The sequence below is a fragment of the Branchiostoma floridae genome, chromosome 12 (genome assembly GCF_000003815.2).
Source record: "Branchiostoma floridae strain S238N-H82 chromosome 12, Bfl_VNyyK, whole genome shotgun sequence".
Classification (NCBI taxonomy): domain Eukaryota; kingdom Metazoa; phylum Chordata; class Leptocardii; order Amphioxiformes; family Branchiostomatidae; genus Branchiostoma; species Branchiostoma floridae.
In genome coordinates this window covers 9,569,626-9,596,648 of record NC_049990.1, presented here as the reverse complement: position 1 = coordinate 9,596,648, position 27,023 = coordinate 9,569,626, and the positions used below count along the sequence as shown (strand labels likewise).

Below are 27,023 nucleotides of genomic sequence, written 5' to 3'. Positions count from 1 at the left end.
TATACATTGGATTTCCTGTATGATGTGTAGTTTAAAAGGAAACTGCTAGGGTCTGAAAACTTATCACAGTACCTTGCAAACTTCAATCTTAGATGTAAGTCTACCAGTATCGTAACTATCACTGCAACTATCAAAGAGTAATAGCAGGATAGTGACCATGTAGGGATGTATTTCAAAAGATAACAAGAGTTTGTGTGATCTTACCTTCCATTGTATTGAGGATGAGGATGGGACTTTGTGAGGTGAGTATTGCAGGATAGTAAATGTAAAAGGATATATTACAAATATAAAAAGAGTCTGTGTGATCTCACCTTCCTTTGAACTGCCCGTTCCAGCAGTTCTTGTCGTTTCCCGCGGGTGCCGCGATCTTCTCGTCGTTACAGATGGAGTACGGCAGCCTCGACCAGATCTCCCTGAACAGCTCGATCTTGTCCCGGATGTCGCGGACAAGTCGGTCCAGGCTCGTTCCGGCCGCGGTTGTCGGTCTCTCATCGTCCGAGTTGGGCGCCCGGAAGCGGCTGCTGAGCTGGGTGAAGGAGGACCCACCTCGGAAGCCGTCCCGCACGGGCTGGCCCGCTTCTCGCTTCATCTTCCCAAACTTGGGCTCGCCACAGCCACTGAACACCTGGAGTCACAACAATAACAATCATGTTTCAATTCATGAAAATTATCACCCATCTTATCGGTCCTGGGTAGACCACATAATCTTCATTTCATGTTTCAATTGGTGAAAATTACCACTCATCTTATCAGTACGGTCTTGGCTAGACCACATGATTTTCATTTCACGGATGATATCATTGGAAGACATGTTGCAAAAAATGGGGGAGGGGGGCAGTCTACACTACTTCGATGTATATTGGGATGTCAGCGTCCCACAGCCTTGGATGGAAATCTGGGTTTCATCTTTGGTGGAAGAAAGGAGGATAAAGGACAGCAACAGGAAGTCTAACCATTAATTACATTACTACAGGCTATCATTAACAGATAATGAATTTCAAATCTGGTCTACAAAGACAATCATGGGAAACCAACCACATCCAACATACACTATATATATGTACCTGTGATGAACAACAGGTTCTGTTCATGGATTTGTAAGAACAAGCGTGTAAGGAATGGACTGGCTTGAGCTGTTACTTTTGTTAGAGTTACACACCAGGCTGTACCACTACTTTCTAAAGTAAGCATGTCATTCTTTTAAGGAGAGAATCGATACAACCCCATTAATCCGTTTCCAAGACGAAACAGGGTTCACAAAATTGATTGGCATTCGCCACCCTTTCCAACAAGAACTGTGAAGCAGCTGAAACCACAGTGCTAACTGCAACACCGTCTTCTCCAGTTTTTTGTAGATACTGTTCCACCTCATTTGACCAGCCAGCCTATGGCCTGAGGCCTTCTGGTCCTAAGCCCAGATGACAGACACATTGTGATAAAACTAGATCTCCTGGCTACAACATGTCTCCGATTCCTGCCTGTCCACAGAGAAGCACATGGCAGCTATAACCCTCCGCGTATAACTGTCCGAAAAACTCTCGCTTGAACTGTGTAAAACTGACCAAACTGTGGCCTGAGGTCCAGATGCTGGCTTGGCGTGGGTAGAGTTATCATGGGCAGAGTCTTTGATCTCCACACTTCTTTACTGTCTGCACTTTATGTCAATTATCCGCCAATCAGGGGATGCTGACTTACAAACAATTCAAACAGCATGTCCGCTTTCGGTTGACCAGTAAAAAGGGCCATGCCTCATTCTAGAAACACAGAGGTTGAGCGCAGTGACTCCGTAGCCACATGTACGTAATCAAGCCAAGGATAATCCTTATCATCAGGTATTTCCTGACATTCCCCACAGTTATTAAGACAAACAGTTATGCTGGGCACCGAGAGGACAGCCAGGAATGATTTAACGTAAACTGGTTCCAATCACAGTCCTGAGAAAAACCAGTCTAGTCAAATCAAGTCTGGTGGCTGAGCACAAAAATACAGGGTCTGGGCTATGTAGTATGTGTGGGTGTCTGGCAAAAAGGGTAGCACTTAGCGGAGCCGTTTCCGTAGTGGGAGTGCTACCATGCCGCACACTTGTGGAAACACACCATTCCAACAGATATACACAAACCCCTACTCCTGCGCTGTCTCATCACTTCTGTAGTATCAACATTCAATAAACAGGCATTGGCCATAACCTTCAGCACACTATAGGATACCTTACAGCATACCTTATCATTGGTTGGAGATGCTAGAAGAAGGTCAAAGCTTCAATATGGCCTTCCTTTCATCCTTCAAAGATTTGTGGCCTGTGTGTTATCATCATCATCCTGTGTGTTATGGAAACCTGAATTGCCCAACAGCGACGGTAAAAAGGGAATGGCAAAATCCCAGATATAATAGGTATGTTTATCGTGCTAAACCTTCCATTACTGACACATAAAGCCGCAACCAAGAGGCTTCCTTGAGGAAAGGTTGCAAGAAATGCAAGGGGAATCCTAGCAATCCTTCCTGTAAGATATCACTAGCAATTCTAAGCTCTGAGAGGCTTGCAGTCAAATGGTGGGATGATGATACACAAGGGCAGTCAAAACCAGCCGGGCCCAGGGCCATCTTCACCCTCAAGGTTATCATACCCAGCTTCTCCAAAGCCTCTCCAATCACTCACTGTCATAAACACCCTCATAAGAAGTCGACCCTGCTGGAATAGACAATTATAAGACATCTATATTTAGAGCCGCAGATGCGATGCTACCAGTGCTTCAGGTGGAATCCAGTAATGAAGGTACATGGGTACGGCGTACATGGGATTACCTGCAAATTAAATCTTAATTTGGGACGTACCTGGGGGCTTGGATAGGTAGATTTACCTTAAGGGACTGTACAACAATCTTTAGGCAGGAGGTGGGCTGTATCTTGTCTGAAGCAGACATTGTCTGACTAGGAAATGCCTGTTGTGTTGACAAAACAAGGATGTATTGCTGACAACAATGTTTCTCAAAGTCTTTGTCCTTAGGAATTAAAGGGAGGGTAAATATGAGTTAACTAACACACTGAGACCACAACATATGGTGTGTTTATTAATCATCATACACCATAGTTGATGAAGAGAAAAGATTCATCCTTGAACATTTTCAAATGCAGGCTCCGTTTTTGTTTCAATAAAGACGAGATACTGATAGCAATAATAAATATACACATAACATTTTAGAAACAGTACAGTTGAATGACTCGTCACCTTTTTAGATTTTTGCCTATTTTTGTGCTTTTCTGACAGTTTCAAACACCTTAGCCCTGTGTTGAACCTTAACCCCAGGTGACAGGTGTGCCCTTACAAGATGCTCAGGTGGCTTTTAGCAAACACTGTTTTCACCAGAAGACATAAACATAGCCATATGTCTTTTCTGACAAGCTAATAATTTGAAATCCGGCACAAACAGAAAACTCTGTCTCCCTCAGTTATTATTGTAGCAGAATTGTTCTTCCACAAAACATTTCCTGATAATATTGCTTACATCATCATCGTAAGATTTTCAAAAACCTGCATGGAGAAAATCAAAGAGCAATCTACCCCTTTCAAATAATGGTTCCTTCCAAATGCCAGGAGATACTAAAAGCTTGAAATCCTACCCGCGATCTCATATCCTTCACGGGGAATTCTGAGCGTTGTAAATTGTATAGGAAATGCGGTATTAGCTTCCAACTGTGGAGATGCTAGTAAATCATCACCCCCGTTATGTGTTATGTTATGCGTTACGGGATAAACAGCATGACCTATATAATAGGAGATGAGTATCGTTTTTAGCGTATTTTCGAAGTAATTTGTAAAATCCACCGTGCATTATTAGGATGAAATCTGTTAGCAGGTCCAATTTCAGGCCTTGCCAACAGGAATTTTGTAAATAAATAATGACGAGTGATAAATACTGGGGTGTAACAAGCTTTTAGGACACGCAACGTTATTAGGGGATGTTAAGAGATTATTACGTTACAAATGAAAATTTGTTGGGTCTGATCGAATCAAGGGACGATCGCACGGGGGGAAGGTAATCTCGTTTGTATCTGCAGAGACTGTTAACAAGGAAAAGTATCTGCAGTGTCGTTGTGTTACAACTGTTAATTTCTGTATCAGAACACTAAAGCAGATAATTTCATACAACAGGACTGACAAGAATAGTCAGCAAATTGAAGCAGACTCTCTTTTTGCTGCATATTGATGAAATAATTTTCTTCAAACTCAGAGCAAAATCCCTCTGACATTTTTTATCCCTTACCATTACATCTTTTATTCAAAATTGGTATCTGAAATTTGGTAAACATTGCCCTTTTAATCGGTTTAATCACACTAATACCTTACAAAGAATGATTGTTTTTCAATTCTTTTGGAAGTCATTCCATCAACCTTGCTGGGCAATGCCTGGAGGAAGGAGGGGAGAATCTGAGAAGAAGATAAGAAGTGCCAGTGGCAGGGTTACGTTCGGATCTCATTCCTCTTTCCTCTCACGTCAAATAACCCCATCAATTCTGAAGCTCATGAAATTTTGAGCAGACAAGTGGGTCTGCCGTCGCCAAGGTGAAAAGTGCTGATTCTCTAATCTGTTTTGTAGAGGCAGAGAGCACCACTGCCCCCTGGGTAATAAAGTCATCTGCTTGTCAGCTGTTGGAGGAGGAGCCGATTGGACAGCTACTTTCTGTAACCGCCTGATGCTGTATTTTGTTTTCATCTGTTAATATTGGACATGGCAGCTGATTTTGGCATACGGAGAAGCTAGGGGAGTATGCTGCAATAATATTTTGGAATGACCTCCTTCCAATATGAAGAAATACCTTAACTTTGAAAATAATACATTGAAGTATGTATTATGCTGTATTTTGTTTTCATCTGTTAATATTGGACATGGCAGCTGATTTTGGCATATGGAGAAGCTAAGGGCGAATGCTGTAATAATATTTTGGAATGGCTTCCTTCCAATATGAAGAACTACCTTAACTTTAAAAATAATGCATTCAAGTATGTATTATGCTGTATTTTGTTTTCATCTGTTAATATTGGACATGGCAGCTGATTTTGGCATATGGGAAGGCTTGGGGCATATGCTGTAATAATATTCTGGAATGACTCAAAACAAAGGACCTCCTTCCAATATAAGAGCAATATAAGCAACCTTAACTTTAGAAATAACACATAAAACTAAACTTCCGACATATGAAAAGCCCTGTAGAAATATTTCAAAACCAGTACTAGAAAAAAAAAGATTTTACAGATTTTTAAAGCCTTTTTCTCAGTAGATATTTCCATAGTCTACAACATGAGACAGTCTCAATTATGTGCCAGTTATAATGTGATCAAGTTGTGATGGTTGTCTGGCTGTCAATCACCCATACATCCAGTAATCCACTTGTTACAACAGGTCCATGACCTTTCGAACAGTGTCGCACACTGGAGCCACAGTAATGAATTGTGTGGCTCTGGTACTAAATATCACACCCAAAACTACCTCTTATCTTACTTTTGTGAAGATTAGTCATCCTGGATACAATAAATTGAAGATGATTCTATCTATACTTCTGGATAAATATCAGATTTTAATTTAACCCTACTGCCAATATTCACTGATGAAGAATGGTGGACACCGTTCGAAACGTCTAATTAAAATCTGATATTTATCCAGAAGTATAGACTGAATCATCTTCAATTTACCTCTTATTTTCTATTTGTAGTCAAGATCATTTTTTCCTATTACCTGCAATACTGTAGGCTTTCAGAAATTTGGAGAAATTTTTTGAAAATATCTAAGCTGATGTTTCAGCCATAACATAACCTGGTCATCCTGATGAAATTTTTAGATTAAAAAAACCCTCATAAGTTACTTGCAGTTTGGCTTTAGTATGTTGCTACTAGGTTAAAATATGATTTCTAACACAAATTCCTGAATCTTTTTGGCCTAGAAAATTTCAACTTGGTATTTCCAGGCCAGTACGGAAAGAAATGAAATTACTGTAAGAAACTAATTCAATTTGGAACTTTTACATCAATGTACTGATGTCCGTAATGCTTCTGTGAGGAAATGTTAGCAGTTGAGTTTAACAGGTTTGATTTGGGCACCAGCAATCATTGCCAGTACCAGGCTGTGATGTTAGTACCAAGTCATCAGGTTTGATATGGTTGGGCAGGGATGCTATGTGGCCAGAATTCAAATAGCATCTACAATAATGCCCGGGGCAATATTGAAGGAAAAAAAATAATGAAAAAGGCCTATCATGAATTAAAAATTCTGTGTCGGTCTCCTAACTACCATTGCTGAATCCCTAACTCGCTTACTAATGGATTTCCATCAAACCCTACTGCCAAAAGTGCTATTACAGCATTCCCCTGCTACCTTCCATTTCACCACTCCCAAATCAGCAATCTCTCCATTCAGATGCCTGCAACTGTAAGCACTTCTGCGCCAACAACTTGTGCAAATCAATACCCGCGGAGAGGCTCAGGACGGGAGAATTGTAAAGGCAGCGGCATTTTCCGCACGCCGGTTACGATCCGGCGGCGGGGCGGGGAAGTTATCGCTCACCCCGGGAACCCTGTAACCATTGGTTACACTTGTTCCGAGGTAGTAACATAACTTTTAACTCGTTCATCCATCATGATCCCCCGCTATTCCTACACCCGTGACAGGGGGTCTTGTCCGCGCGATCAATACTTCCATTCCGCGATGGCCCTGGCCGCACATTACAGCGAGCGTCGCCATTAATACTACACATGCTCCTGACTTATGATCTGGTGATCATCCCTCTGTGTAAGACTACGGTGCACCGCGACCTAATTTGGTTTTCTTCCCGCGCCCCGCAGTAATGGAAGACAGTGTCCTGGGCCCTACTTACCTGGGACACATATTGAAGGTATTGATTGAGGCCACTTTAATAGCAAGGCCAGCCACTGCTAATGTCGTTTCATTTCCAAGTGATTTCTATTATACCGGAGATGATGCGGCCGCTCAAATTTGCTGCAGCTCGGGTAATGGCAGCGTTCAGGCAATCTTGTGCAGATTAGTTGGAACACCAACAAGTTGTTGTAAAGGATAGGGTTCTGGCTGGCTGGGGTGTTATTATGCCGCGGGGTAACACATGACAAATGGGGAACCGGGGATGAATCCATACGTGTCATTTTCATCATCAATCCACGGCTGCGTCAAGAAATAAAACTGTCTTGTGGCACCAGAGGCCCCGCTAGGAAATTTCCTTTCCTATCTATTCATCATAATCTGAAGTAATCTTAATCAGTTGCAAATGCTATTGTGTTGTTTTTGACTTAACCATGAATAAGAAAACCCCTCCAGACAAAAGAACAGTAGAACAAAGGGCACAGGGCACATATGTTTGATAACATCTCATATCAGACACATCCCAGCTGCTATTTAATCTACTTTTCATTACCACCAAACACCTGGAAGCGGCACTCAGCTTTGTTTTCCTGACAAAACTCTGACTCTGACCTCGCCCAGATTCTCCGGTATCCCATATAATCGCTATGGAAACAGCAAGCGGACCTTTTTTCTTCCCGCCATGTTGTTCCATGGAGGTCAAACAGGACTAAGTGTACAAACATTCCGATGTCCTGACAAGATGGACAGTGACTACCAAGGTCAGCCACACTGTGGTTACATGATACAGCTGCTGTAGTCAAGTGGAAGACATGGACAATCATAGAAGCCATTCATGACGATCCTACAACAAGAACAAAATATGAATTTTCTAATTCAAAATCCACTGTGATATGATTTTTCCAGGGTATTGAAACAGAATGATACATCATTTAAGAATTTCTGTAACTTTGGGTTTAGGCCAAAGGAATAAATGACGTATGTTAGGGAAATATCAATATTTTCTAATAATTCTTTTTCAATACAAAGTTGCTTTTTATATGGAAAATACAACAAAGTAAATAAAAAATGATGGTAAAAATGGCAGGAACCTGTGCTTGGAAAATGCAGGCTTGTGCTTGGAATACTATCAAGTTTGGGGTCACTTCCAAGAATCGGTGATTTACCCTTGCCTAATCTTCCATGAAAGAATTTTATTTATACATCAATAGCCTCGCATTTCCTCTGACCACATTGATTCCTTCTCCCAGTGTTTGTGTTGGCTATCTCTGGTCCCGATATTTTTATCAACCATTGTTGACATCACAAAGGGCTTCCGCCCCATGCGACGACATGATTTGTCTGTTCCTTCTTCGGTACAAAGTGTTTGAAAGGACGCCGATTCCAAACAACAGGAATCTATCACTTTCTGCCACCCATATAGAAACAATCAACAGTTGCACTTCAAAGGGTGGATGAGGAGCTTTTAGCCTTTAAGAACAACATTATGTGATGGGGACTCATTTTCGCCCCTTTTCCAATGTTTGAAAGGCTGTCACGATGTGACAGTTAACATGGGTTCACTGATGAACACAGCACCATCACCAGTGACAATTACCCATAATCCAATTGGGAGATGGTCACATTGTAACAAGCCAATGTCGTTAGAACCACATCGGTATAGAGTGTGGTTACTGTAATTTCTGTCTAGTGCTCTTAGCACCAAATGAGCCCCTTTGTCTTGTTTAGAGTTAACAGTTTTGAAGGGAGAATGACTTCTGGAACTAATGTATGACCAACAAGGCCATGGCCATTTGAGTCAAGTTTACTACCTCTCACATTGTTAGAGATGGCCTCAAACAGCAGTGGCATATGCAGGTAAAACTGCAGCCTATCCTGTACCAATCTAGGTAAATGTGCATGTAAAATTGTAGATTCTCATTTACTGTACTTAACACACTGTTGAGCTAAATATTTAGAGTTGACATGGTTTCTTAACAGTAGGTATTCCAACCAAAATTTCAAAAGTACAATACAATATTAGTTTTTACTGTTTCTGAAAGAGCTAATAAAGAGAATTAAAATGCTTTTTAAATGAAGCAAATATCTTAAGCGGTTGCTGAGATATGGCTTCTTGAAGTTTCCAAAATCTGCCCTCTGAAATGGCCGGCCGCGCGATAAATTACGAAAATTAACAAAATAGCTTTTTTAAGGGGTGATAAAAAGGTAAGTGAAGGCTGAAAAGCTTATTTTATCTTATTTACTTGTAATATGCACTACATAGAAATATTCTACAGGATTCCAGACATTAATATCTTTTTATTATGTTTTTACACAGGGTCAAAGTATGCATTTTGCAACAAATTACTCAGGTGGCAGCGTGACCTTTGACCCCTGGGGAAGGAAAATTCCTCCAAAGTTTACACACTTCTATCTCTTGACAGGAATGACCATGTCTTCCAATATTTCACATAAAACAGCACCCAGTGGTGTTCTTTCACACAATAACAGTCATGTTATCTGTACTTCATAAGAAAATGAGTAAATTTTGGTATATATACACACATTTTTGATTGCGTTCTATGGTATTTTGCGGGTGAGTATACTATACGGTGCACTGTACTAGACCGAGTACCATACTTAAAATACTTTTACAATGTACAGCATTATGTTATTTCCTATTACCAAAGAATGTCACATCCACAGAATGTCAACAATGGTAACTTCTTTAATAAGAAGGTCAACTTGGTCAAGGTCAAAGGTAAGATTGCATGAACATCTCGCATTATTTGATGAGGCACAATGTTACACTGCATCATTAGCATAAGTTCACACTTGCACAATACATGACAGATGTTAGTGCTATAAGAAGAAGAGATAAAATAATGATAGATAGACAATGTAAACACTGAATTTATCATGACAATGTAAACATTTTTCAAGGTCACAGGCTATTTTCTGTAAATGTACATAGTTAGATTTCTTGGAATTTGGATGTGTTACTTCCCGATAATTCTTATAATCAGTAATTATCACCTGTATCATAGAAAGTACACAAAGTTTTGCACAAAAAAACAGGCCTACTTATCATTTCCTGTGGCACTAACTGTTCTGTGCTTTCTTAACAAACTTAACACTTTTATTTAGTTAAATTGGCAGCACAACTAGTTAACTTGTCAACTTTACATTTGTCCTACACCATCCAATACATGCGTATCTCGCTCTACTTATTGGTACTACAACCTACATTCTTCAAGTTTTTTCTCTGCTAGTCTTTTATCAGCCACATCTGGGATTAGATAGAATATTCCTCCTAATAAACAATTAAACTTTTAGTTTTATTATTGTGTCTACCATGGTGATGAACGATGATGGTCATCTTTCTGCGGCGAAGACGTCCTACCCAAGTACCACACCATCACTACTAGTACGGTGATTTGTAGTTACAGTTCTTTTGTATGATGTAATAAAGTGGTTATAAAGAAAGAATCAGACTGACACATGCATGTAACTGAATTCTATATAATACATCAAGAAGATTTGAAGTTAAAATAGATTAAGATTAGATAAATTCCCAAAACCGGATGGAAGAAGGTAAGTCAGTAAGTGTCAATTTGCTTCTACACCATCTTCTACGACTGAACCTGGGTACCATGTGGGCTTGTCTTGGAGGTCGCCATTACCAAACTGTAGACTGACAAGAATATAATATTGCAGGTAAGTACTGCAGATTTATGATCTTTACTTAACAAAATAATCCAGACGTGCAAAGTCAAACAAAATGCCACATGGCACTAGCCTGAACAATCTGGTTGTAACAAACTTACTTCACAATGAAAATGAAAATGCCATAAGTATCTTTTTTAATTGGGCATAGCTTCCCCGGCTGACCTTAGAACAGGTGGCCACACAAGTGAAAAAATACACTTGGTATTTTGGACTCGGAACGAGGCAAGAAATGATTTGACGAATAATAACAATGACATTGAAAATACCATTGATTTCTTATTTTGAAAAAAATTGGGCATAGGTTCCCCGGCTGAACCCTAACCGGGGGCCACGGTTGCCTCAAGTTCAACAAGTAAAAAAATACACCATGGTATTTTGGACTTGGAACAAGGCAAGAAATGATTCACACAAATAATCATATTGAAAATGTCGTTATTTAGTTTGATTTCTAAAAAAAATGGGCATAGGTTCCCCGGCTGACCCCTAACCGGGGGCCACGGTTGCCTCAAGTTCAACAAGTAAAAAAATACACCATGGTATTTTGAACTTGGAACAAGGCAAGAAATGATTCACACAAATACTAACGATATTGAAAATACCATAAATTATTTATTTTGAAAAATTTGGGCATAGGTTCCCCGGCTGACCCCTAACCGGGGGCCACGGTTGCCTCAAGTTCAACAAGTAAAAAAAATACACCATGGTATTTTGAACTTGGAACAAGGCAAGAAAATTTATGATTCACAAGGCCAATTTCACATAACAAGAAAGAAAGAAATAGAATGATTAACAAATCTAAAACTGTAATGTTTTACATTGTCTCATGACTTAAAAACATGGATAAAGATATGATTTTGCATTGCTAGTATTGTCTATAGACAACAAAAAAATGGTCAAAACAAAGAAAACATTTTCTTCCTTGAGGACACAAAAGTACCCCATCCCAAAACAAACCAACAATTTACAGACACTAAAAATTCATCAAAGTATTTTACCTGAAAATTCCTGCTCTATAGCGTCGAAAAGGATCTGTTTGTGCCGCTTCAGTCACATAACTTCTATTTGTAAGAGGCGCGCGGCCGAACTTCGGCGCGTCAGGATCGCGCGGCCGGCCAAACACAGGGCGCTAGGGCCGACCTCGCCAGGAAAACAAGCTCCGCGATCCGCCGTCGTGCATGCAATAGACATGCCGATTACATCAAAACGTAGCCTATTTTTTTGTCGTCATTTGGACAGGGGTGACAACCGGCAAAAATAAAATTTTTGCGGAGATTTTTACAATTAAACATCGATCAATCACTTCAAGTGGAATTCTTACCGGCAAAAAATAAAAGTTGACAACTGTCACCGGTATCATTTTAAAGCTCGTAATCTGCTCTTTGCAATGACACTACTTTCATTCTGCTGCGGTCTAAGACGGCGATGCGCAAGCGCCGTGAACGCAGCGTAGCGAGCTGGGGGAGGGGGGAGGTTTTGGGCCCGTGTTTTCCAACCCCGGCCGAGCGGCGCACGGCGCGCCGTTTTCATCGGCAAATTTTTGGCGTTTTGGACATTTAACAGACCAAACAAACATATCACACGAAAGAGAAACTTATATGCTTTATTTTTATGGGTAAATATGCCTCTAGGAGTGAATAGTTTTTGTGCCGCGAGGGTGGGAAGATGGTAAGAAATTTACCGATCGCCATGCGGCAGGACGTTTTCGCGGTAGCGTTGGAATACCTATTAACAGTGTCCAATCTGATCCATACTTCATAATGTTGTCTGGTACAGGTAATTTTTCCTGCTACCTGTACCAGTACAAAAGTTTGTAGAAAAATTCCATATTTTTTGGTACTGACAGTAGCTAGACTAGGGTCAAGTCCATAACGATTTACAGAGAATCAGTCAAAATCAGTCACAAAAGAATCTTTTGTGGCATGAAAAACAGGCTGCTTAGCAAAGAGTCTCAAAGCGCCAACAAACATGTTTCCCGACCAGTTAAAATGCACCCTTCTGTCATCACTCTAACAAGCGCACATCCAACTAGACTTTGAAGTAACCCTCCATAGAACCGACGGAGATCCCCAACCACTTGAGTCTCCGCTACTTAATTAGTCGGCTGCTTCTGTTTGTGAAATTTTTGCCTCATTACCCTCTGCCATGGAATCTCGAGCGGGCGTCTAATGCCTCCGGTCAGCTTCCTCCGTCTGACATCCACTTGACCCTCCCTTATAAATCACCACTTTGGACACTGAAGCTTCTTTTTATGATGAGAGTCAACACGGCACTTGAGCACAATCCGCTCAGGGTACCCGGAACAGCTCCGAAACCTCCCCCCTTACAAGACTGCAACCCTCAGCAGCCTAGCACTGGATTGAAGCAGTGTTAAAGCCACTTCAGGGACTTGGAGTGATGCGCAAACAAATGTGGTACTGTAGCCATCCGGCAGAAGAGTCGAGCCACTCTGCATTCCTGGGTTATTTAGTGGTTGACTTGAAATATTTGGGATTTGTTTAGTGAAGGGATTGGTGGAAGACAAGTGGTTCTGAAGAGCACCACATGGTGGGAACTTCCCTCGGGTTCCCAGGGCCAACAGTCAATACTATCGATAACACTCGGCCAGCTATTCTGGGTTTCACAATGAAGCCCCAAATAGACATAATACCAGTCACTTCAAGCCTAAAAGAACACTGTAATTTCAGATTCTCGAACTCCATAGAGTGTCTCTTGCACCAGTAATGTATCTGTTACAATGCAAATAAAGGTAACCATAAAATACTCTTTACTGAACATCTGCTACCAACTTTGATTTTAAGTACCTGGCTTCCAATGCGGTGACCAAAGTTCAAGTGACCAGTGATACTTGTTGAACCACACATCCTGCTTTGTTAGCTTAAACTCAAACTTTCCGTGAACTTTCTCCGAAACAACCGGACCAGGCTGAACTATTTAGGCTTTGGCCTTGTTAAATTTGGAACACGTTCCAGTTAAGAAAATACAGGAGTGTCAAGATAGGGTCTTTGAAATCTGACCATCCGTCCCCTACTTCAACAGTAGACACACGTACACCCCCTAGTAACGCAAACCAGAGGATATAAACAGGTCGTATACTAAGAAAGCAAGCATTTGCTAGCAAATGCAGAATATTTCCTTACCTAGATTCTAATGAAACATTTCCCATCTATCAGCAAAGAAAAGAAAAATGGTTTTAAAGATGATTTATGGAAGAAAACTGACCTTGGAGGAGACAGTGATGCTGTTTTCCTGTAGGTTCATGATGGCGTCCGAGATTTTCACGTCGATGGGGTCCACAACGGACTCGATGTTGAAAGGACCCTCTAATCTGTCTGCCACCATCAGCATAGCATCTGTGGGGAGGAAAAAATCAGCTTTTAAGAACAGACATCATCATCAATACGTAAGATTGTTAACCAGTTAACCAATGTACACTGTACACTACAATATTTCACAGAAGCACACTGTTCTACAAATCAAACTTTTCATGACACAGTGTTTTCCTACTTAAAATTTCACATCTTTTTTACGATTCAAATAGCGGTGGGAATATTCTGGTATGTTTGTTTGTTTAAAATCCTTTGTTTTTTCCGCTTTACATTACATATTACTCTGAAAACAAATGCAGGAGTGTATTTTAAGTGGTTGTGTTTGTGTTTTCCTGAAGTTTGCAGCAACCAAGCACTTAGCAAGTCATTACAACAATCACCATGTGGTGACTCTACTCCAATGTTAATCTTTGAGTTGATCATAACTCCAGGGCACGGGAGGGGGTTGGCAGTGTGTCTCCTCTAAAATATGAACCTGTGCACCCAAAAATAAACTAGAGCCTCATGTTTGAAGCAAGCCTGTGGCAAATAAAAAAGCAGCTGCACACACTTGCCCCTCTGCATTCCGCCTGTATCCCCAGAAGTCAGTTCAACCATAAACCTTGTTTTCTTTCAATCAGCCGAAACTCCGCTTTTACAGGTTGTGGGTAACTCTACCTTTCTGTGTGTTTGGTCTTCTGGTTGTAAATCTGAGGAGTTCTCAAATACTCTGAGTACCTCGGCTCAAATACTGTGAGTACTTGGAAGTGATGAGCTGGCTGAAATGAGTTGGCTGACTTGCCAAGAACGCCCACACCTGATAGCAAGGCTCTTTTACAAGGGCGTTGAACTGTCTCAAAGTACAAACTCACCAAAAAGCAAGCCCACAAAGTTTTAAACTTGACACTGAGCAGGGCATATTTCTGTCTTTTCCTTCATACTTGGAGCACTTTATTTCATACTTTTCTTGAAAAAAATCAGCCCATTCTCCAGTCCTTAGTTCAAAAGGTGGGAACAATAATCTTGTACTTTTCCTCTCGTAATACCTTTGATAAATTCCCAGCCCATATAAGAAGAACCTCTTCCAATGGCGAGCCAAAGCTTGAAGCAACCTGCGCCCAGCAATGACTTTGACAGTGACCCCAGTCCAATCTCATATCAATATCCTTCTCTTTGTTTCAGTTCTCCCATTCTTCAGGTGAGAACCTCTGACATGAACCCTCCCTAAGGACACCTAAAGATATTTCGGGGCTTGCTGGATCCAGGATACTGGTGTTGAAGAGAGATGGCTGCCATGCTTGGTTAGTGAACTGAGACACCCCAGGGCCACACAAACCCTGCTTTATGGATGTGAACCTTCCCTGAATAGTTTTGTCAGGACCTGTGCACATCGATTTTCCCTAGCTTTTCCGAAAGTTGAATATCTTTTGTTCAATGTCAGGGCCGTTGACTGGACTTAGTACCAGAATAAACATCAAGATTGAAAACATGATAGAAAGATGATTGCAAAAATCATATAGCCTGTGAAAACTGTTTCTTCTTTTGTTCCAACAAGTAGGGGAAAAAGACATCTTTAAGTTTGTAATTTCTGTTCAACTTTGATGATCATTTATCAATCTCTCAATCTTCAAGACTGGGATCTTGCTTTTAGATTCTTCCACCCTGTCAAATAAGATTTAAGACTTCATTTACTACATGATGATTGACTTGTGTGTGTGGGAGAGAGCTCCCTTACATAAGGCATGCTTTAGTGACTACCTGATATGCCATTTAAGTCCACTGTCTTACACACCACAAGAGAAATATTACTCAAGGTTTTAGAAGTCTCCCTTGCTCTTCCAAAGGACTTGTACAGTTGAAAAGGCTGTCACCAGAGAACACACTTGTGAAAAGCTGCACTACATCAAATGTAGTTCCCCATGAGACCACCTCTGTCTCAAGTTCATTTTCAAAGCTACCTCATCAGTATGACCAGTCACTTTCCACAACAGGCTGGAGGCTTTAAATTGGGAAAGACCTCAAGAATTTGGATCTCTTTCAAATCTTTCAACCAAAATATCTCTAAATACTTGATACTAGGTGCCTGATAAAGATACAATTAAGTGGACATAAGTCAGCCCTTTTGCACAACTCTACTTTAAGTCCAATAAAGAGTTAAAGTTCTGGGTTTCTAAAGTGATGCCCTACAAATGTACAAAATGACTTTCAAAATACTGAGTAATGTTCTGTATTCCATTATCAACTTTCACATGATAAACGATTTTGGAGTACCAATATTAAAGATTGCTAATACCCTTACTCTACACATCTTGCATTTGTCTGCCAAGCTAAGAAAATAACAAGTCTCTGGAGTTCCCCCAAGAATCCCTCATATCCATCTTTTCATAAAAGGTTGTCATAAATACCAATAAAGGTTCTGAAATTTGCCCAATTAATGGCGCCATCCCTCCCAATTTAGTAAGGGAACACAAAAGTTATCTTAACATGACATTTATGGAGTGTGTATAGGGCAGTGCTAATCTCTGTTTCTACAGACCATGGGCCACACAGTTGTGCAAGCACTACAGCAAGAGGCAGTCCACAGGTAGAGGTGTGGGTTGGTTTCCTTACCAACATAGTTATTCCACTCTATATGCAAGTCTGTTTGGTTCAGCCAACTTCAAATTTGCACAGCTTCCAAACCTTTTTTTTTCTTTTATCATAGACTGAACCTGACTTCCGAAAACAATTTGCAGTTCACCCAATGATAGCAGGGTAATTAACAGTTTGACCAATGAGAGAGTGACTGCATGTCCTTTAAAATATTTGCATTTTCACATTTTATTTTGCATTGCTACATTCTGACAGACATGGGCTGTGCTAGTCTTTTTACAGCGATGAATACTGAGACTGCAGTTCATTTGGTTCTTGACTTCATGTCCGTCACACTATTTTCATCTTTTATGTCTTTATTTTGCATTGCTACATCTTGACGGAGGTTGGTGGGCTATGGGACCAGTAAGAAGTGTTCAGACTTCATTATATTTGGTTCCTTACCGATGTAGTTATTCCACTCTACATCCAGGTCGGCCTGGTTGGCCAGACATCCCTTCATGACGTTGAGGCAGAAGTTGTTGCAGGCCATGACCTCGGGCATGTTCTGGCAGTAGGGGCAGTACATCATCTTCATCAGCGCCCTGCCGCACTCCGTGGTGGGCAGCACCTGCGCAAACAACACCCGCACACGTGTCAACGCAAAACTAATCAATACGCAATTCTGTATTAACTACGGGATTATGCCTGGGTAGCAACACAAATGTCTCAAAGGTATGGGTACATATAGACATATTCTTCCCATCCCATTTTTCCTACAGGTGTTTTTTCCTAATGTTCTCTTTTGGACATTCTCCTCCACTGTCTGGCTTCTGACAACATCCAAAGAAGAAGAATGATAACCAAAACTTATCAATATGCAATTCTGTATCAACTACAGGATTGTGCCAGGGGAGCAACACAAATGTCGCAGAGGTATGGGTACATATAGACATACTCTTCCCTTCCCATCTTTCCTACAGGTGTTTTTCCTAATGTTCTGTTTTTTATATTCTCCTCCACTGTCTGGATACTGACAACAGCCAAATATGAAAACTGATAACTATTAATACCAACAGCAATAATGGACATCTTGTTTTCGTCCATGCTGTCCTAGTTTAATAGACAAAGAAATGGGCCTTATTATTGTAATGGATACCGCAGTGACGTTGGTAGCCTAGCTTTGCTTGGAACCAACATGCCAATGGAAAAATGCAGGGAATAACTGACCTGCATACCTAACGCTGGTGACAATACAGCACACTAATACTAAGCAAATAAAGCTTTCCAAAGTACAGGGTTCCTATTTTCAAACATACCACCGAGCGAATCATCTGAAAGAGGGCTGGGCTCACATGCATGCCATAGCTAACATGGTTTGCGAACAGGTTCAATCTGGTTGCACTTTGTTCTCATCAAAAGAACGAACCCGGTACGAACTGTACTATTTCACCATCAGTACTTCTTGGAAATGGCCGTTACGCTGTCTTCTTGGTTAATATGAATTAGCTGTGGTTGCCACATAAATGGCTGCATATGAATGCCAAACAATCAATCTGGTGACCGAGCCTTTTGTTCTCTGATGAAGGCTTTTGAGTCATAGAGTTTGTGGCATGAGGTAATTTCCTTGGTATAAGTCAACCCCATTGACGCGTATTCACCTCCTGCAATGCAAATTTCAAATCCAATTTCAGCCAATCAGTCCGAAATTACCCTCCGAAATCCTTCACACATGGCTTCCCTACCCCAGAGTTTTAAAGGTCTACTCATTTTTCGGATGCCTTATTGGGTCGGAGTGCGAACTCTGTCCCTGGTCGCTTCATGCAAGACCTAACACTACTACTTCTATCACTAATGCATTACTTCAACCTTTTGTTAAAGGGGTCAGCGCAATCGCCATCACCAAAAATTTGCCATCAAATTTCCTTCTCCTTGATGTAAACCACTTTGGAGGGTTGTGTCTGTGTTCAATTGCCTTCCTCCCAACCCCTAGTGGGAACAGCAGACGGGATAAGGATTAATTTTACATGAGGGGGAATTGGGCGGACTCCTGACTAGCGTACACTCGGAGATTGAACGATGGAGAAAATCAGCCCATCCCATCACGCAGACACACCCTCTTTCTCATTTAACATCTGTTGTGCATTCCACTACGCCAAATTTCGTATCCAATCTCCGAGAACTCAGCACCCAATCTACCACGCCGTACCAACGTTAAAACGTCTAATTTTCCGACCACAAGCTGTTAACGTTTTTCCACGGTCACCGTAATTTGCGATTCTTACTTCACCGGATTTAACAATGTAGCGTTTGATGCACCAGTGCATTAATCATTCAAGGCTATAAATTCACATGCCATCATGTCTGTGGGGAAATCGGCCAATTTTATCACCTGTGCAAAATATTCATAACTCTAACAGCACCAAATATTACCTTAATTCTAATGCCAAAACAACTCATGCAAAACTAAAAGGTACAATTGTTATAATTTCTACAAAGTATTTCTGTATTTCAGATAAATCCACCCACAATTTCTCATTATTACTACTTTCCCTGCTTCTCTTTATGGCAATATAATTTCAAATATTATGCCGAATATTACAACCTCGCATGTAACAGTAGTTAACCAATCGTAAATGTCTAATTTCTCCCCGTGATGATTTTGACGGAATGGTTTCTGCGGGGGATATTGCACGTAGGAACAAGATTAGGCTGTGTCAGTCTGGCGGAAAAGTTATGCATGAATTTCCTCCCGGAAAAGACACTTGAAGGTCAAAACAAAGTAGTCAACAATTGTTTCTTTCGACTGGCTTATGTGCTTAGAACATGAAATGCAGCGTGTATTTGAATAACATAACACTCAGTCATGATGAGAACATGTTGTTTTGTACTCTTATATATTCATGGTCAACCACAGAAAGATTCTTGCTGACTATTTCTGGGGCAGTAAAATCCTTCTCCCAGCCAACTCCATTAAAAAGCTATAGCTCATGTTGAAAACCCCAAATCAGCACTGCCAAAAATAAACACTGCTTCTCCAAAAGTCTGCGAAGGAAGCTACATCATAACAACTTTTAAAACTTTAAATAATACAACTGCCCTAGCGTCAGAAGAAGTCTTCTAGACAGAAAGCCTGCGAAGGAGGCTACATCATAACTACTTGAAATCTTTAAATAATAGAACTGCCCAAGCGTCAGAAGAAGTCTTCTAGACAGAAAGGAAGGACTTGTTACCTGGGACACCTTGGTCACCACATCCCTCCCGACCTGCAATCCCTGCACGAACGTCCTGGCAGCAATAAACGCCCTCTTGACCTGTATGGACAGCTTCCGCGGCACGTCCCCAAAGGGCTTGAGCTCCTCCATGTTCAGGCTGACGCACTCCAAGTACTGCTCGTCAAACGTGTACTGGGCATTGAGAAGTTGGAACATCTTTTGCAAGAGCTTGGCGAAGAAGTCGTCCAAGACCTCCAGGAGGTCCAGGTTCGCCCCGCTGTAGTACGCCTTCAGCTCTGCGAACAAGTCTGTAAATACTTCTGAGTTCTGCTCGTATAGCACTCCATACGTGCGCACGAACATTTGGTGTAAGCTCGCTTCTGCATTGTCCAGCAATTCTTGGAAAAATGCTGGAAAACAAGGGAAAACGTGGTGTAAGTTTTACCATTTCAACAGTTGTCTTCAAATCATAGAGCAAATAAGTGCAATGAATCATTAAACTTGAAAAACTGCTATCAAGTATAAACAATTAAAAAAAACTGTGTGTTAAAAGTAGTTCAGATCTTTGCCCATATATGTAAGATTTTCCTTTCTGTGGGCCTTCACTTCAGAGAGATAATCTTGAAATATAGCACATAAAAATATACCAATCTATGCTTGATGAATAGTTACTGTATGAACGTGGGTGTATTCAATAAAAAGCAACGTTATCTCTTTTCGGTGCATTGGCCACGCTGCTGTGATACTTTTCAATTTTCGCTAAAGGTTACATTAAGGATAGAACAGCCCTCCAGGCACTTGTTCCAAGTATTGAATTGTCAGCAAGTGCAGAGACAAATGTGCCCTGCCGTCCCCTAGCATAAATCAAGAGGAGTTACAGGACAGCTTTTTATTACCACCCCTCCCAAAGGGAAAGAGATTGGACGTCGCTGTACCAAAATGTCATCTGTGTTTATGGGATTTCTGTAATGTTATGGGTACGCTGGCAAAATGTGGACCAGCGGGCGGTTATTGCGTACACGGAGTCCGTAACAGCGAGGGTAAGAACACCTCGCCTACCTGCTCTCCACAGGTGAGAGATGATAATCTCCACAAAGCTACCTCATGCGGGAAGTGTAAAGGCAGAGCGCAAACAGGGAAACCCAGACAACGTGCCCACCCACTGAGCATACAATGCACCAGAAGTCACTTCACTTCTCACTTCATTCATTATTCAACTTCACACCAAGGTAGCGAGCAAAAGATTACACCTATCGAAAATTAAACACAGGCTCGTTAAGTGTTGTGTGGGCATCCTTGACCGAGATTTTACAGATAGTTTCTTGGCGAGTATTTTGAATTCGTCACATACTGGGCAAACTTTTCAGCCTGACAATATCAACAGATCTCAACTGATTTGCTGTGGACAAAATAGAGGGAAATTCCAACATGGAGTACAATAAATTTCCAAATATAGCTCTTTGTTTTGATGCAGATGTTATTCCACAGCTTCTCTAATTTTGCTGGTGCCTCAATACAGACATTTGTTAATCTATTGGGATGAGCAATAGAGTAATAAATCATTCATAACATTACATCATTGCGCGCTAACAACATTACCGCATCTAATACCTTTTATTACCCCCACATCGTAATAAGTCTGGGGACTAGCATGTTACAGGTAAAGAGCAACAGAAAAAATTCCTCGGGGAGAGTTCCTAAATGTCATTTGTACGGCAATAGAGTTAGGGAAGGCGACGGGAATGGGTGGTGTTCGGAATGAATTAGCCATGTGCAGCATCAGGAAAATCAGGTGATGACCGAATCAACAAGGCGTAACAAAGTTGCGTGTGACGCTGTCAGCAGGTAATCTGGGTTGTATCCAGTGATGTCACTATAAAGACCCTTCAAGAATTTTTCCCAATGTTTACACACCGCGGGAAGAATTCCCTGCCCTCCGCCCTAGGAATATTTATTCCGTGCTGACAGCTGTGCTGTGTTGTGCGAGGATGTTTATTTCTGGCTATATCTGAAGACTGGCAGTTCGGAAGGACGGTTATAAGATCCCCAGTGCGTCTTCAGCCTTGGAAATCTGGCTGGGATCGGCAGCGTGCTCCACTCAGCCGAAATCCAAGCCGAAACCGGACCCTGCGTATAAACAGGGGCTGAATTCCTTCCTCTCCATTACCCCTGGTCGAGAAAGAGGTCCCCTGAACTGCGTCTTTACCAAACAATGGGCACTAGAAACATCCTTTGATACACGCTGCTTCTGAGGCACCGATGCTAACCCTTTTACACAAAGGCAGGAACTATCGCTTACGCACAGGACAACTTGGCGGAACACGGCCCCTCAAAAAAACAGGTCACACTTTGCCAGGTCCTAATGGACTTTGGGGGCAAAATTTCTAAACTCCCGGGAACAAGGGACCACTTATCTTTTGTATGCCATTTAAGATTGGAACAAACACTTGACACGAATGCTGACGTCATCTCTTTTTCGGGTAAACTCACATGGTTTAACTCACACAGCAATGTATAACATTAGCCACATTTAAGGCTACAATTCAGTTTTACATAAGGACATACAAAAGGTATTTTCATGTGATGATTATGACTGAAAAATCTAGAAAAATTCATTAAAATTTTCATATAACAATTCACATACCCTCTTGAAAATACCACTGAAATATTGAAATTGTTCTGTCATATTTTCTTAAACTGGTATTCTTTTACAAGTTCTTTTGTCTGCCAAAAACATGCAAATCCTACCAGGAACTGAGAAGAAAGAAGCACACAAAAGACCTGAGAGACACTGATCATTACTAAAAAGAATCTTGAGTTTGTTTGCAATGAGGTGCCTTTCTGCACAGTTGCCTTGGCTCCCTTTTCAGCAACCAAAGAGATGACCAAAGGGAACACAGAAGTGGAAGTAATGCCACATTCCCACCATTCTTTCTCCTAATGTCGCTCTTCCAAGCTTGGAAACTCCACATTTTTCACATTTCCTGGGAGCAGTAGCACTTTACGTTCAAGTGAACAAAATCCACCTGCTTTTGGCTTTGGCAACTTCCTTTTTTCCTGTCTCAGATCTAGACACACTGGCAACTATGCCCTATTATCTAGATCGCATTTGAAGCGGCCAACAGAAATAAGCCATACCATCTTGCCTGCAGTTGACATTTTGAAACTTGTGTTCAATACATTCATGTTCCATATCTACGCACGAAATACATCAAACTCTTTCCCTATCGATTTTGTTGTCTCTTTCTACACAAATCGTTTCTTCTGGAATAACGACTGCTGCCCTAAAGGGAACTGAGCTGCTGGGAATACTTTCTATGGATCAAGCAAAACATTAGAGTGGTAAATCGTCATATTGGGAAACGCTAACAAAGACAGTTGAGGCGATGCAAGGATTTCTTTTATGATCAAAAACTACCATTCCTTTGGCTGGAATATTGCATAATGGCACGTCCTTGGCCAGAAAATGGACTGTAATAAATTGTGGGTACATGCGAAACAATTTAGCAAACCCTGGACAAAAGGATACAGGCAGAAGGACAGCAAAGACGATGAATAGAGGCAGTTGCTAAATCTTTCACGACCGCAATTAGGGATTTAATCTTTTGTCTTTAGCTTGCAGAGTGCTGAAGAATTTGGTGCTGATTGCTGTTGATTATCAGCCAGTTATCTGCAATTCAGTCTGAAGACGTAATTGGATCAATTTGCAAAGTTGCAGACCGTCTGCTTCAATCAAACAGCACATCACTTGCGAGATCCAATTTTCAAAAAAGCATCTCGCTTTGACATGACATGACGTCTTTTTCTGAAGAAAGGGTCACTCAATTTTCTCTCTAATGATTTGTCAACTCTGTATCGGTATGTTTGGGGAGATGCCATGCATTTCTTTACATCCCCCAGCATCTATGTAGAGATATTTCCATATGATAATCAGCATACATGTACCATCTGCTCTACAAGAAGAAAAATTTACTACATAATTACATAGATCGAGCCTTGTTCACAGTGTGTATGATTAAGGACACAAATTAACGTTTCCTTTTTATGTACTGCCTATTGTGCGTTACTTCTGACCAAGGTGTGATCCTGCTAGCCCACCCGCTGTCGTCACAACGCCTTGAGAAATGAGTGGGCTTGTTTTCTTTCTCAGTATATCTTTAGGTAATGAAACAGAAGATAATGTATGGAGATCATTTGTGCCTAGGTGTTAGTATTTTTCGGACAAGGCTGAAATAACATGTTGAATCAATCCTTTCTCAACATTGCAAAGGGGGTTGTTTTTCTGTTTATTGTGCACTTCACACACCTTAGTAAATTAAGCATTTCCAAAGTTTCCATTTTGGAATGAGACTTTTTTGGCAAGGACAGCCTAACAAAGTGCCCAAATTAAAGGAAAGGCCCACTTAAAAAGTTGTCCATGTTTCATGTCACTCGCAGACATACCTAACAGACTTGTGTGAAATGTCAAGCTTGGTATGTGCCTTGTTCATTAGCTATGTGGAACTGGGCACACCATACACAGCTTGTCCTGATATGCCGATAGTCTATCCTCTCCAAGTCTAACCAAATTTCTTCTATTCAGAAATACAATTTTCCGTTTCTTCAGTGCCTTTGTTAGGATAATAGCTTTGTACACAATGAAGAGAGTTGTACTAAGACAGTACCCATCCCAAAGGAGGGTATTAATGAGTCATCCCCAATTATCACATACTTTCTTATCACTCCCCCATCAAAACTAGGCAAGAATTTTCCCAGCCCTACTGTTGAAGTGTCCTACTGCCATGTGTTACATCTGTGTGCGTTGTGTCTGTGTTTGGGGTGACTTACCATCAAATTTTTCTGTTTTTGATATAAAAGTGCTTCTGAGAAATGCAGTCTTTTCTGAGACTAGCTTTTCAAAGTCCACATGGCTCTGCAAGGCAAGCTTTTCTTCCATCTCCTCCGTACAACACGTCTGCCCCTGAGGACATATATTTCTCAGCTGATCCCCTGTAGAAGAGAAAGAGAAGAAAGGAATAAATTACATTATTCACAGTCATGCATGGAAAATTGCCAAGCTATTCAATCACCATACCCCTGTTGGTAGCTGGGACCACACACACAATCACTATGAATGCCATGGACTCTACACTGAAAATAGACCAATGCTCTCCTATGGGGTGGTGCTGGCGAGAAAAAAAATAGGTAGTTGCCACTGTTGCCGTCCCGAGAGATTTGTCTTTTTTTGTTACTCTTTGCTGTGTGTTCTCATGAAAGTTTAATTCGGCCACTGGAAAAAGCAGGGAGTATCGGCGGGCCTGGTTGGTGAACTATTGTGATGCAGTGCCTCCCGCTACGCTGTATTTTGTGGGACCGAGGGGAGCGTATGAAAGGAGAAAACAGTTTAACACAATAGCGGGGGCAGCCGTGCTCTGGTTACTCACTACAGCATGAGTTCTTTCCTTTAGTGTGTTTTACAAAACTTTCTCACACTAAACACAATATCGCTCAAATCTCCACACAACACTTATTTTGCATACCATTGTATAATCAATAATAAATGTAGGATAGCAAACTGAACTGAATACAAAATAAAACTCTGAACAAAAAATTCTTGGAAGGATACCAACAGTCATTCTGAAGGAACAACTAACCTGCAACTTTGAAAACATTGTTTTCATTACAAACTAAACTCTATTATGTATATGAACTGCAAAGGCCAAATAGAATATGCCCCCCTCCCCATGTCATAATCTATTGTTACAGGATCATTGTTGTGTTATTTGATAAAAATATCAGACTTATTCCACCCAACCAACAAAATGTAACACTATTTCACAAATGTGCAAAAGAACAATAGAAGACAAAAAAATGCGAGATAGCTGATCTTGTTCCTAACCCAGAAAGTCTGTATTAATTAATAATCTGATGTTAGCAGCTTGACACGGAGGCATTTTTCACACCCTTTCAGTGTAGGAACTGGGTGATCTTTTTCCCACCATGTCTTATTCAGTGAAACTCTCAGATGTGGCTTCTCAAAACCTCTTATGTAAATGATTTCAAAACATACATCCCAGAAAAGTGTGGAGTGTATTTCACACATCCTAACTAAACTGGAAACACCTCAAGATTTTAATCACAATGTAATCACCTTATCCTGAACTGTAGGTAGATCTACCATTGAATTAAATCTTCTTCACTTCACACTTTGTTATTGTTTTACTTCAAAGTCTCTAGCAAATAGAGTTAAATCTTCTTCAGTTTGTACTTTGTTATTGTTTTACTTCACACTTTTATGTTATTGTTTACTTACATATGAAATGGATACGAATGGATATAAAATTGCACTACTATGATGACACTGACCACCCTGACTGTTGCAAACTCCCAATTGTTACACCAACTTTTTCACATAACCTTTCCACCCCTACAATCCCTCATGGTATGACCCTAAATCTGGCCTTTGGCATGGTCCTGATCCATGACATCAGCATTGATAATGAATTTCCACCCTAGCTGGTGTCTGTTGTCATAGCAACAGATGAGGTTGCCATGGCAACAGATGAGGCAGTCTGTCCCTGACCCTGTCATCCCCCAGTGGCTGATGGGACAGCAGGACCCCCTGGGGAGGCACATGTTTCACATGGCTGGAAGGTTTCCAAAAATAAACCACTTTTGGGGGACTTCCGAATTCTTGTTGAGCCATGACCACAGAGTATTTTCCCATTTCTTGTGAAGAATCACATTGAACGTAAACAATTTCCTCCTCAGAATTCCACATCAAAGAGTTTCACTAAACCCTACATAAAGGATTCTGTACCAGTTGTTTCTAAGAACTAGATTGGAAATAGCAAATACATGTGTTTTATATAGTTGAAAAATATCAACACTATACTAACTTGACAATAGCGTATCTTTTCAGTCTGATAAATATTATTTTAAAAATAACTTTCTCTCGTGTAATATATCAGTCAACTTTACTGTAGGGGAAAACTTAATGAGCACTGTAACTAGGATCTAAGGTACATACACACTATTTTTTATATTTCGAAAGTTATCACTTTTCCCAAAATCCTAAACGGAATGTCTTGACCAGGCCCTTCTTGAATACTTGCAATTCAAGAATTTGGATTATCTCCAATGTCGGTCTTATCCAAACAGCTCTCTTTCTGCTAGTACGGAATGTTTTTCTTGAGTACAGGAAACCCACTTAACAACAATATGTTCATTGTTTATACTACTTTACTACATGATGTCATTGATTCCACTGCCATGCCATTCTCTTTTTTGCCTTTACTGTCAAAGAAGACATGATTTTATAAGTTCTGTTTGAATTTACAGAGTCATACAAAAAGATTCTAATAAAGTCAAAAAGACAT

The 27,023-nt window shown here is 40.8% G+C and overlaps 1 protein-coding gene and 1 long non-coding RNA gene across 2 annotated transcripts in view; both read right to left on the bottom strand.

The window, feature by feature from the left end:
* LOC118426861 (glypican-6-like) overlaps positions 1-27,023 on the bottom strand; it is a 42,042-nt gene that overhangs the window by 7,077 nt on the left and 7,942 nt on the right. Inside the window, exons 2-6 of the mRNA XM_035836420.1 lie at positions 24,493-24,654; positions 19,684-20,075; positions 16,916-17,081; positions 13,794-13,924; positions 312-625 (exon numbers count right to left, since the gene is read on the bottom strand). Of these exons, the coding sequence (XP_035692313.1) occupies positions 312-625; positions 13,794-13,924; positions 16,916-17,081; positions 19,684-20,075; positions 24,493-24,654 (1,165 nt within the window). The remainder of the gene's footprint in view (positions 1-311; positions 626-13,793; positions 13,925-16,915; positions 17,082-19,683; positions 20,076-24,492; positions 24,655-27,023) is intronic.
* On the bottom strand, positions 9,556-11,736 carry LOC118426862. Its single transcript, XR_004832483.1, has 2 exons — positions 11,570-11,736; positions 9,556-10,532 (listed from the first exon to the last, which is right to left on the bottom strand). It is a non-coding gene; the product is annotated as an uncharacterized LOC118426862 (long non-coding RNA).